Genomic DNA, 13,479 nt, shown 5'->3' on the forward strand with positions numbered 1-13,479 from the left:
AACGTTCTTGCATTTAAACATGCAATCCGCTCGCAGGAAATACGACGAATTTTGTATCTTTCTCGACGAGTTTGGCTTTTCTTTCTCTGTTATCATGATGACTGAAACTTGGTTCACTGACCATGACATAATATGTTTAAATGGCTATAACATTGTTTGTTCCCACAGACAACCGCAGAGAGGTGGTGGTGTTTGCATTTTCACTCAATTATGTCTTCTACAAACACATTAATGAACTCTCCTGGTCTACTGCCGATATTGAAGCAATAAATATACAATGCTGAAAGTTCATTTTTGTCGTGGTTTACAGACCCCCTAATGGTGACGTGGAAAATTTTTTCTCATGTTTGGATGCCATTTTTGTGTTCGTAAACGCACAATACACATTAGTTCTCGGTGGGGACCTAAACATTGATATGCTGCAGAAATCTCCCAGACAGGCAGAATTATCTACCCTCATTGATTCTCATTTCTTATTCAATGTCGTAACAGTCCCCACCCGCATCACTTGCCATAGCTCAACACTTATTGACCTTTTCGTCACCAACCTGCCTTTGGATAGCCTTCTTTCCGGTACTGTTGACGTATCACTTAGCGATCACCTGCCCATATTTTTAGTTTCCGACCGCCGCTACTGCCCAAAAGAACCAAATATAAAGCTTACTTTTTAAGCCATAACGGTGGATACCTTTTCCAGATTTCGCAACAAACTCGAATGCATTAGTTGGGATGGTGTGTTTGCATGTACCTCGGCAGATACGGCTTATGACCGTTTCATCGAAAAGTTCTCCTCAGTTTATAAACGATGTTTTCCCTACAGAGAAGCTAAAAAACCACAACGGGCTCGTAAGCCATGGATTACGTCAACCCACATACAAATGATTAGCACTAAAAACAATTTATACCGATCTTTCTTGAAAAACCGCGATCCAAATGTATTAACATGTTTTAAGACGTATAGAAACCGCTTAACTAAAATTCTAAGACAAGCGAAGAATGCCTACTATTTTAGTATGTTTCAGGGCATCACAGATGTTAAGTACATGTGGAAAAAACTTAATTCATTTTTGTTTTTTCGCAAACCTACATCAAACATATGCGAAATGGACAGTCCGTCTACAAAGGTACAGCGCTAGCAAACAAATTTAATGATCACTTTACCTATTCTCTAGAAACCATCCACGACACCAGTGTTATAGGCTACTTGCCCGCACCTCTAGCTACTACAATTTTCCTCGGCCCCACTGATGAATCTGAGGTAGCTAGTACTTTTATGAAACTAAAAAACGCAAAAGTGAGGACATCGATGGTATTGAAATGGAGCCGGTTGCCTTCGTCTTTGATATGCTACTGCCATCGTTAACTCACATAAATAACCTTGTCTTAGGCACAGGAGTTTTTCCTAAACGATTGAAAAATGCTAAGGTAGTTGTTATTCATAAAAACGGGGATAAAAATATTATGAATAATTATTGGCTCATATCTGTGTTGCCCATATTTTCGAAGCCCCTTGAGAAAATTATTTTTGTTAGGCTATCTAACTTCTTTGACTCACACTCCATAATAAATTCCTCTCAGTATGGTTTTAGGCCAGGTCTATCGACTGAGACCGCTTTGTTAAACCAAAAAGAGTTTATACTAGGTAATATTGAAGAATAAAAGCTAACTCTGGGAATATTTGTAGATTTTACAAAATCATTTGACAGGATTAATCATGATACTCTGCTGCTAAAATTATCTTATTACGGTATCAGGGGAATTGCTTACGATTTAATTAAAAGCTTTTTAACGGATCGACATCAGTGTGTGTGCATACAAAGTGAACTTTCTTCACCCTACAAAATTAAATGCGGAGTACCTCAGGGCAGCATCCTAGGTCCTCTGCTATTTAATGCCTACATAAATGATATCATAAATATAGATCAATCGGCAAAATATATTATCTATGCTGACGACACTAGTATATTTTTTACGGGCGGTGATAGCAATGAACTAATACAGAAAGCGAACCAAACATTAGGCGAACTACACAAATGGTCCCACCAAAATTCTCTACTTATCAACAGCACAAAAACCAAGGCGGTCCTTTTTCGTGCGAAAAACAAAAAATGTGACATCTCGAGTAAACTTAACCTAAACAATGTTGAAATTCAGCTGTCCCAAACTGCTAAGACTTAAGGAGTTGTTTTTCATGAATATATGCTATGGGACTCTCAAACCGAAGCTGTGTGCTGCAAATTAAGTAAGTCTCTGGGGATGCTTAGAAGGTGCCAGTCGCTTCTACCAACTCCCCTTAAACTTCTCCTTTTTCATACACTTTTCGCTTCACATTTACATCATTGCCAATTTATCATGGGCATCCGGAACTGAGTCCTCCAAAGACAAGATATACACACTCCAAAAAAATGCTATGCGTGCTATTGGGAATCTGTGTTACAATGCCCATACATCTCATTTATTCGCTAAATTTAATGTCCTAAGGTTTAACTCGGTTTATGAATATCGGCTTTTAATGTCTTTAAAATCCGAAATTCGCACAAATAGTACTACCCTGAAAAGCCTAGCTCACCTGCAGTTAAACGTTTCAGCTCGCTGTAATCGTCACAGCGAACTCTGGCACATACCTACACCGAGAAAAAATTACGGCTTTCAAATGCTGAAATTTGCCATTCCGCATGTGCTAAATAAATATAGGCTTACTCTGGAACAACTGCACTCACTTTCTGCAAGCGCTGTCTTTACTCTACTCAGTTGTGGGCAGCAACCTATTCCTCCTTCAGTCGTAGTCGTACACAACCACGGACCATAGGAGACCTGTGTCTGTCACACACATAGAATATTATCATTTTGTCTGTCTGACATTTGTTTTTGTAAAATAAGTGTATTACGTTAGAAAAATTGTTCTACAAATCTAGTCTGGGGTCATAAGAAAGTAGTGCTTTGAATGTGTTGTTATATGCAAAAATATATGCATTTGATAAAATCGCGGAAGCCTTATTTCCTAAGAAATCATTGCATAGTTTGCCTGCTGTCTTCCTTCTTGTTTTATTTTCGTTTTTTTGTTTTTTTTTCTTTTTTTGTTTTTTTTTCTGGAAGGTGGGGCTTTGTCAAGCTGCATGTGCGCAGCTTTCTCCTCATTTTCCACATCACTTTGCGTTGTTGACATTTCTGTTTGTAATTTCCTTTGTATGAGCACGCGCTGCTTTGTGGTCAAATAAAGAAACTAAAGCACCTTCACACAGCGTGGTTTGGAGTCATTTTTTTTCTTGGCAACTTGCTGACGATGAGCATCAGCCCTCGCGTCACAAACGGCAGCGATATGCGACGAGGAGACAACAGGTATTGCCGGGATGAGTATTTTAACGCATCATTAGCATTATTAAAAAAAACGTGGGCAGAGTACGCAGATATGAAGTTTGCAATAAATCATTTGAGCAATACATTTCATGGTTCTATTTTATCTAAAGCGAAACGAAAACCAGTGACTGCCAAGGTCCATTTCTTCTTTCACTTTTCTTAAGAATTTTGTGGACCTCTGGCGTATATGGTACGATGAATACATATTCTAAGACGGCTACCGTCCACTGTAGCGAACAATCAATCAAAAAATCCTTCATTCGCTTTCCCAAAACAGCCAGATGGCCTTTTTTCAACATATTGCCGACGATTATATTAATAATAATAATAAAAACAACAACAACAACAATATTAATAACAACAATAATAATAATAATCACTATCTTTGTTATCCGGACAAAGGTGAGCTCCCCGTGGCCTTGAAACATAAGAAGCGTGCCCATCGGAAGGAACGGCGGACAAATAGTGAGTCATGGCAACAGCAATTTGTCTATTACAAGTCTTTGTGCAAAGTGCTCTATAAGCGGGATCGGTTACTGTACATCTCTGCTGTTGAAAATGATGCTACGCGGAGTTCCAGATGCTTCTGGCAGCACGTCCGTTTTCGCTCCGGCACGAAGAGCCGAGAACACATCAGCCTTCTCGATGAAAAGGAAAATGATATCGCTTCTGTTGCCGATGCATTTGCTGAACCCTTCAGTTCAGTATTTGGACCCAATACCCTCTCCCGAGCCCGCGAACTGTCTTCTTCGAATTTCTGTATCACCCTTATATCCGAAGAAGACGTTCTCAAGACACTCAAACAGCTAAAGCCATCTCGTTCCTCTGGTCTGGATGGAATTCCCTCCGCACTACTAAAACCTTACGGGGTCATACTAGCTCCGATTCTCGCTTCTATATTTAACAACTGTATAAAATCATCTACCTTTCCGCGCCTTTGGAAAGTCGCGCGTATTGTTCCTGTGTTTAAGTCTGGTGTGAAAACAAAGGTAGAAAACTAGAGGCCGATTTCTATCCTCTGCTCGGCAAGCAAACTGTTCGAATCAATTTTGCAGGTAATTTTGTTGAGTAGTGTCAAAAACATCCTTCTTTCAGAACAACACGGTTTTTTATCTGGCCGTTCAACTACTACAAACCTTGTGTCTTTTATGTCCTTTGCCTCGGAAGCTGTGCATGGGCGGGGTCAACTCGATACCATGTACTGTGACCTTCCTTGTACTGTGACCATTCCTTGCTTCTGCATAAAATGTCTACTTATAACATTCCTGTTTTCTTCGTGGAGTTACTCAGCAGCTATCTTAATAATAGGTCATGTTTTGTCTCTGTTAATGATAAAGAATCTGCTGCCTACTATGCTTCCAGTGGTGTGCCTCAGGGATCTGTTCTGGGGCCCCTTTTGTTTTCTTTTTTGTTAATGACGTCTCAGCCTCTATAAATCACTCTTGTTTTCTGTTATATGCTGATGACATCAAAATATTTAAAGAAGTTACTAGCGCTGAAGATTGCATAGCTCTTCAACCTGATTTGGATGCTTTTAGCAACTGGTGCTCCGCGAACAAACTTGCTCTTAGTGGCACTAAAACGTAGGTTATGTCCTACACTCGTAAAACAAACCCCATACTTTATCCGTACGTTGTGAAAAGTGTGCCACTACCACGTGTGTGTAAAATATCTGACCTTGGAGTGGTATTTGACAGTGCGCTAAACTTTTCTGCTCATGTGGATTCTATTTCTAAGCGCGCCCTTCGCCGCTTGGGGTTTGTCTGTCGAATATCAAGAGGATTCAGCAACCCTGTCTCACTACTAAAGCTTTATTTGTCTGTTGTCCGCCCTATTTTAGAATATGCCTCTGTTGTTTGGAACGGTACGTGCCAGTCGAACAGTATACTTGAAAAAGTGCAAAATAAGTTCATATCTATCCACAAACATCGTTTCTCCCGCCGCAGTGGCAATGGTTCAGACTTTTTTACTTCTAATCCTCTCCGAAGTTTGAAGTCAAGACGAACCAATGCTGACCTAATTTTTTTATTTAAACTGGTACACGGGATTATTTCTTGTTCGGAGTTGCTTGCAAATGTAAATCTTAGAGTACCGTCGAAACTTACCCGTAAGTCTCCTACACTGTAAACGCAAACTAGCCGGAAATGGAGTTTTAATCAAGTAATGTGCCCTGAAAAGTATTATAGCAAAAAATGTACTTCCTAGGCATGGTCTAAAAAAGTGGACGAACATCCATGGTAGTACCGTTGCCCATCCGTGTAGCAAAAGGGAGGATTTAGAACGACTTAACACCATTTGTGAGATGGCGTTCGGTTCCTTGTATACAACCACGTCCACAATAAACTGGGGTAATCATCTCAAGCGGGCGGTCGCCATGTTAGTCTTGTGTTGTTTCCGTGTGTCAGCACTTCAACCGTGGACTAATGCTAATTAGAACGAGAAAGCAGGACGCGACGGTTGCATGCAGCTACAAAACCGATACCGTACGTATACCCGTATAGATGCTTCAGCCAGCGCGATCACAAGCAGAGAGTGCGGCCGTGTTGTTTCAATCTGTTTATTTTGGCGGTAGGTGTTGTCAAAGTCTGCTGCTAACAAAGAGACAGTTCTCGCCGTTGCAAACAATTGCAATGTTCATCTGCTTCGCTTGCTTGCGCATATATAGACAATTTAAACTCTCGTGCCAGCGCGCCAACGCACCCGACTGCAGCGACTCAACTTGCCCTGGCGGCACGACTTGCTGCCCGGATGTAAACAACCTCCGTGCTATCAATGCAGCGTGGCCGGTGACTTGGTGCGGCCGGAGCTTCAAGCGCCTCGCCTTGGGCCATCATTTTTTCTTATTTGAGAAGGACTAGTAGTGCCATTTGGTAGAAAGATTTTTATGTGCCCCTGTCACACGACGAACGGCCGCTAACAACATTTGGATACGGCGACAGCTGTGGACAGCTCGCTGGTGGACAGCTCGCTGTCATCAGTGGATGCGTTTGTCAAACGTTTGGATAGGGTTAACTGCGAAGTACCCGTGCCGCACACAGCACGTACACGCACGGGCAAAAAAAAACCCGCACACTCGTTTTATTGTACTTGTTTGTGGCTTTTGGGGTATGCATTCGCATTCTTTTGTAGGCCGGTTTGTAACAGGGCATTCGAGATGAAATCGTTTGTCGCGCGCGGCGTCGTTTCAAAGCAACGTGACGGTTACTCAGGTAGCCGAATCGCCTCCGACAGCGGTGCATCGTCGGGCCCGGTCGGTGAATATTGTGGAACTCTGTCTCTCATATGCATCGAACTGCTCGCGTTCTTTTTAATTAACTGCTCTACTTTGTAATATCTACTTGTTAACGCTCCTGGTGGCTTGCCTGTCCAAATATAAGTCTTTGTGTTGTTTTCGTTCAAGGCTCTGACTCATTCTTAGCGCTCTGGTCGGCGAAAGCCGCAGATCAGACGGCCACCCCCTTCGAAAACTGTGACCTGTAGATTCGGTGGGGTTGCTTGCTCGCTTGAGTCGACTCTTCACATCTAACAGCGTACCCTATTAAGGAAACGGTGACATGCGTAAAAGATGCTATGACCCTATCGAACGATTAAATGCATATAGTGTGGACCACGACGGCGACGTGGTTCGAAACCGAAATGTTTTTATTCCCTTTCGGATGATAATGAGGGGTCTGTATACAATCGGGGCCCGTCAGTCGCCAGCTAAGGCCACGTAATTAAAAACACAAATTCATGCCCTTATGGAAAAGAACCGAGTTTGCCGTAGCATGACACAAGTCTGCCGGGCATAAAAAAGGATATCATTTTTTTAGAAGAACAATGCACACACTCTTTTTTTGTTGGTAATAACTTTGTCATAATCAATAGTAAGACCACACACAAAAATTACTCGATTCATCTGACACTCGATTTTGACACGGAGCTTGCAGCTCCAAAAAGTGCACTGTGGTTTTGCGTGACGGAAACTTCTACAATCACGGTAAATTAACTAAAGCAGGGGTGTGGCATGCAGCGTTGGTAAGTTTGCGAGAATAGCGTTTCCATTTCAGCTCTTTTTTTTTTGTTTCCATGCAATCACAAGTAATTTGGTGCCATGAACGAGGTTTACGTTAACTAACAAGGCTGTAGTAACGGTTGCGGCTACAAATGACCTTATGCACCAATAATGCTTGTCAGCTCGGTGACACAGAATATTAAGGTGTCAGAATACGGATGACTGAGTCGCCTAGTTTATTACTACTGTAAAAAAAGAAAGTGTTTTTTGACCCAGTGAAGGACTTTCCTGTATGACTAGCTGTGTTATGACAGATGACCATACTTGATGAGACAAGCCTTAACAAATTAGCTTTGGATGTAACACCAGGAGGGAAATAGGTGGAGGTATCTGCAAGTATAACTGAAGCAGTGGGTGCCTTTTCGGCATGAATTCATTATTTGCTGACACGATTTTCTTCTGCAGATCCTGCTACATGATCGAGTTGAATGACTTCATAGATCTTAAGGCAGGATAGGCTGTGCTGTACAAGGCAAGGCTGCATTCGGAAACCAAGTTGGCCCCTCCAGCAGAAGTGAGTATTGCCTCGGCTAGCAACAGCCGTCCAGCTCGCAAAAGCTGTACTTTTTCTATGAAAGTGAGCCACCATTGTAGGGGAGAGGCAGTGTAAGGGTTTGCATCTTTAACTGTGTGCCCACTCACTTGAATAGATGCAAGCTGGCATCTTAAAGCAAGAAACAGCAGTTAACAAAATCATGCAATACCAAAGTGTTTTTCAGTCAAAAACAAAAACTAATCTATCAACCTACAGAGACTTGCATTTTATCTTCACTGTCATTTAAAGTTGTGCTCGAGTATATTGTGCGGAAGTAATATCTTTTTTATTGCTGCAAAAGCCACGACGGTTAATGTACTGGCACTTGGTTTTATGAAGCCTTTGCATTCCTAATTTAGGTACTGGAATTCGCAGGGAACCTGGCCTTACAATTTTATTACTGTACCGAATTATTAAGTTCATTTAACCATAGTGTCTGTTTTGAATTTTACGTGTGGGGCATTTTTTTTCTTTTTTGCTTTTTCAGGCAGATGTTCCTCTGACTCCCTGCCTGCATTCCGTGAACGGGGAAGTTAGCCTCCACATCGATGGCCAGGGTGTCTTGACTGCATCATCTTTACTGGGAGGACTGTGTAGTCTGTTTGCATCGTTCTGGGTTTTCAACATTCAATATCCCAAGAAGGCACACAGATATCTAACATTTGTGGAACATGCCTTTTTGGACCTTGCCTGCACCAAACCACGTGTGAAGGATTTAGAACTAATTAACTTTTATCGCGTCAATATCGCTCACTAATACTTGTTTTCAATCCTGTAATCATTGGATAGTAGTCAAAAAGGATTCCGTATTATATTTCTGACTTTTTCTTTTTTCTTTTTTTACTGAAAACGGGATATTTGATGGGCCGTTCTGTATGCTGATAATACAGCTATCTTTCAGTGAAGCAATAATATTAACAAACTAATTTAAATTGAAACAATTATCTAAATAATATTGGCAACTGGTGCGAAGTGAATCAACTAAAAATTATCCGAAATACACGAATTTCATGGCTTTTTGTTCTCACTCTAAAGAAGCTGTCGCGATACCACCCATTCTGTTCTATATCATTGCAATTAACCCGTCAGACTCGGTCACTTTTCTTGGCGCATTTGTGTCTTTATCAAAACGCACTGGTATTTTCCCCAGCATAGTTTTCGTTCTTTATATTACTCATTTATCCATAGCCATCTCACTGCAGTCTGTCTCCTACATCATTTATCTCTTGTGCCTTTACCACCTACAAAATGCTTGTTACCTTTCAATATGAAATCGTTGCACAGCTCTCGCTCATATCACCACAAATTGAAAAATTGTTTCGTTGTTTTAAACCACTGAAACCATTTTTTCTTCACTTTGTGTACTTAGTACTGATGCTTACTGATAAGTTCTGATAAATACTGACGCGTTCTCGATCCTCTAGTATTATATAATGATGTCACTTACCATGCGGTTGTGTTTGTGCCTATCTTTATTTTTCGCGTATTTCCAATTCTTGTAGTAATATTGTTTCTACGGTTTGTTCAACTAGCATCGTATTGCTGTCTTCAATTCCTAACTGGCGTGTTATTTAGCAATGTACCATTTGTGATTTCTAATATGAGGTCGCCATAAGTATTTATTTCGGAACCTCCTTGTGTACACCATGTACCATGTAAACTTGTCTGCGAAAGTTCGTTTGAAATAAACCTGAAATCGAGAAAAACCGGGTGAAATCAGTACTCCCGCAGGGAACTAGAAATTCTCCCTTGTGGCCTTGAAAACCTCCTTTCGGAAGGCCTACAAAACTCCCCAAGCTTTCGTCAAACTCCATTCAAAAGAAGTAAATGCTTCCCTTGAACCTCCTAAAAACGCCCCTAAACTAACATAAGTACTTCCAAAGGGAGCCATAATAGGCTCCTATTCAACCGCCTAAAAATTCCATAAACATCACTTAAAAACGCCCTTCAGGAAGCAAAGAATACTCCATTTTGACCACCTTAAATTCTCCCGAACATTTCTTAACACTCCCTAAATACCTCCTTTCTATAACCTAAAAACGCCCTGTTTTGAGAAGGTAAACAAAACCTCCCTGTTCCATGTAGTAAAAAAACTCCTAGAAGGAGGACCACTAGAGGACAGGCGAAAAAGAACCTCTAGGGAGTCAATGGGAGGAAAAAAAGTTTAGAGTCTATACTTCGTACCCGTAAGACATGCAATAGACACTGCACATTGTACCGCCTTCAAGAAACATACAATCTCTACTCCCATAATATTGACCTGTTTCATACACCCCTTCGGTCTTACATGTGCGACCTTCTGACTTGTGTCTCTCCCCGACTTGGTTCCGACCAGTTTTAATTCTATTTTCATTGCCCTATTTTCGTTTATGTTGCTCGCCTTTGTTACTGTTCCTACTCAGATATATCTATATCTGCCCGTTCGTATTGTCGAATTTTAATGACACTGTGTTTTATCGTTTCGTGATTGTTCAAACTTTAGTGTGCCGAAATCATTGATTTTGTTAAATGACCTTTATTCTTCATTCTAGTTTTTTCCTTCGCGTGTATTTTGTTGTTCTTCTCACGCGTGAATGTATTTGTGTCGTCGTCTGTCTTTTTTTTAAGTGCGCCAGAACAAAGGCTACGGCTGTACCTGGGCACTATGATAAAGAGATTGATTGATTGATTGATTGATTGATTGATTGATTGATTGATTGATTGATTGATTGATTGATTGATTGATTGATTGATTGATTGATTGATTGATTGATTGATTGATTGATTGATTGATTGATGAGGGGCGCGAAAATATATTTGCCATGGGCGCCATCTTATCTAGTTACGCCACTGGTTGAAACTTTACATGAAGATCGCATTTTGTGGTCCTTTTTTTAAACCCCGAAATAAGGACGGCACTTACTGCCTATTGAGAACATAAATAAAGACAATTTTTGCCTATTCGTAAATTACGGCCACTTTGACTCTTTCACACCAACCTGAAACGGCGGTGACACCTAGGGCGGTTGTTCTGAGATAGGGGTCCGCGGATCCCAGGGGATCCGCGAGGGCATTTCCGGGTGCGCAGAGCATTTTCCCAAATTTTATATGTGTGTGGATCTCCCCATCTCCCCTCCCATTTATTTGTTTTTGCTGAACCCTGCTTCCAGTGCAAAAGAATCCCGGGCCATCTCCACTGACGTGAAACCTGCGGAGGGGTGAAGCATGGTGTATAAGCGTACTCTTGGCACCTGGGTGTTTTTGCTAACGGAGATGAAACCGTTCGGGGGAGGGGGGGGGGGGAGCTATACGTCTTTGCTGTAAAACTCTCTTCTCTTTGAAGCACGAAGTGTTCTAGCACGAGGCGTAAACGAATGTCCCCGTGTTTTTTTAGAACACGTTACCAAGCGCTTCCGAGCGAGCCGTAAACCGGTGTCCCGGTGCTTTTTTTCAGTACGCGTTACGTTCTATTGCGAGGCGTAAACGAGTATCCAGCTGTTTTAGTGCCGGACTGCATGACACGATGGTTACGACGAATGACATTAGACCCCGACAGGCAGAACCATTAAGAAGCTTCGTTCCTAAAAGTTGACTTCGCTGCATGACGTATATGCTTATTTTTTTCTTCGCGTAGCACAACATTTAACATCAGCTTTTTGCACAACACGAAGCCATGCAAAAAAGCCAGACACAGAAAAGGCAGCATATGAAAGTTTTGGTGACTTTTACCTGCCAGACCAAATCGTTTTGCAATATGCCAAGCATAGCATAAATATCAGCCTCGAAAGGCTTACATTGCAACTCTGTGGGAGAATTTAGCTGCATGTGCACATTGTTTGACACAATGACACGGATCGCGGGGTCCCCCATCACTTTACGAGCCCAGAGGGGGTCCTTGGAACACTCACGGCTGAAAACCACCGACCCAGGGTGTGCAGAACGAAATGCGCGATGCCTGAGCCCAATGCGGCAGCTAATCAATAACCGTCCCTAGCTTAGGAAGAACTCAACTGGCTACATAAGAGTTGATACTAATCATCGTAGAGTATTCCCTATGGGTCACCGTTACAAGTCCAAGTAAAAGTTGGAGTTTTTTTTCTGTTTGCTTTCGGATCGTCTGTCGTCGCATTTTCCGCATAGAAAGCATTTATAGGCAGTGTTGGAGGAGACCTCCCACTGCTGTGGCGTGCGAACAAAGCGTGGTTGTTGGACTGAAACTTCTCAGGGTGGCGTTTCACGCAACAGTTCGAGCGAGCCGAAATTCCCTGAAACGGGCCGCCGTGCTCACCAGCAGCGCACAAGAAACACGGTCGCTGCACGAAGAGGACAAGGCACGCATACCTCCCCGCCCAATGGCGCACGCGTACACGACCCATCCGAGGCAGACGGCCCAGACGACCCGGTGCAGGCCGGCGTAAGCACTGGCCCAGAGCGGGCTGGGATATCGCCCGTCCTTCCAGGCCACGGTCACCATGTTCACGTACGCGCCAGCCGCCGCACACGCCAGCCAGCCCATCAACTCGAGAAGCTGCCAAGAGAAGGACTTTGAGCCACAGAAGAACCACAGGCGGCCAAATGGGAAGCTTCTAAGCAGCTCACTGAATCACAGCGACCATGTAGTGCCACCCCAAAAAGTATTAGAGGACCTAGGTTTCACTTCGTGGACGACTATGTCGTATCACCTAACATGAGCGGGATTAAACATTACTTATTGTACATTATAACAGCAATACTATATCAAGAAATACCTAAATCTTTATAAACAGAGGGAGCACTGATGTAGACAGAAATTTCCTTTCATGGTGCACGAGAGGCAATCTGTTTCACCGATGTGGGGGTAAATGAGTTAGGAGTTAACTCCTTAGCTTACTGTATTTTTTGTTTACATTTCGTGTGGAAGGCGTCAGTCAATATTTTTAAGTGTTGCAAGGGGGGCTCGTGGCGAAAAGCACAGAAGAGGGTGTTAAAGAGCCCAGAGCACTCACAGGTGGGATGCGAAGCCGCGGGCGCTTGAGGTACAAGCATGCCACCAGCGAACCAATTAGGTAAGGCCCGACGTGAACGTACGGCCTGAAGTAGATCTCCGACAGCAGCTCCTTTGAGTATCTGCCAAATCGCAAATGCACCAGTGAATAAGAAAAAGAAGCGAAACAGTTAATCATACACTCACCAGGTTGCACCAAAGAAAAATCCTCTACCCCAAAGATGCCTGTTAAAAATTTTGCTTACAATGCAGATTGTTGCGAAAAGAAGCTCCTTTGAGCTCGAAGACAAATAATATTATGCGCCTATATATAGGCAAAATTTCACACATTAATTCCTTTTCTTTTTTGAAACGGGCATAAAGTTTTGCGATGAGAGCATGAGATTGTCGTTTCCGATCTCCGTTAAACAGACACTTTCATCGGGTTCAATATTGAAAATATGAAACAATTTTGCATAATTAATAGGAGTAATAATGTATTACATGGTTAGGAACCCCGATTTAGTTCTGTAGGAAACTTTATAACGTCTTTCCCGGATCAGAGCAGAGTACTAAGACCACGAGGAAGAC

The 13,479-nt window shown here is 42.3% G+C and overlaps 1 protein-coding gene across 1 annotated transcript in view; it reads right to left on the reverse strand.

The window, feature by feature from the left end:
- LOC144178212 (nose resistant to fluoxetine protein 6-like) overlaps positions 1 to 13,479 on the reverse strand; it is a 216,268-nt gene that overhangs the window by 16,913 nt on the left and 185,876 nt on the right. Inside the window, exons 12-13 of the mRNA XM_077705894.1 lie at positions 12,911 to 13,031; positions 12,267 to 12,453 (exon numbers count right to left, since the gene is read on the reverse strand). Of these exons, the coding sequence (XP_077562020.1) occupies positions 12,267 to 12,453; positions 12,911 to 13,031 (308 nt within the window). The remainder of the gene's footprint in view (positions 1 to 12,266; positions 12,454 to 12,910; positions 13,032 to 13,479) is intronic.

The sequence above is a fragment of the Haemaphysalis longicornis genome, unplaced genomic scaffold (assembly GCF_048455015.1).
Source record: "Haemaphysalis longicornis isolate Haplotype H1 unplaced genomic scaffold, Haemaphysalis longicornis Haplotype H1 scaffold_1, whole genome shotgun sequence".
Lineage (NCBI taxonomy): Eukaryota > Metazoa > Arthropoda > Arachnida > Ixodida > Ixodidae > Haemaphysalis > Haemaphysalis longicornis.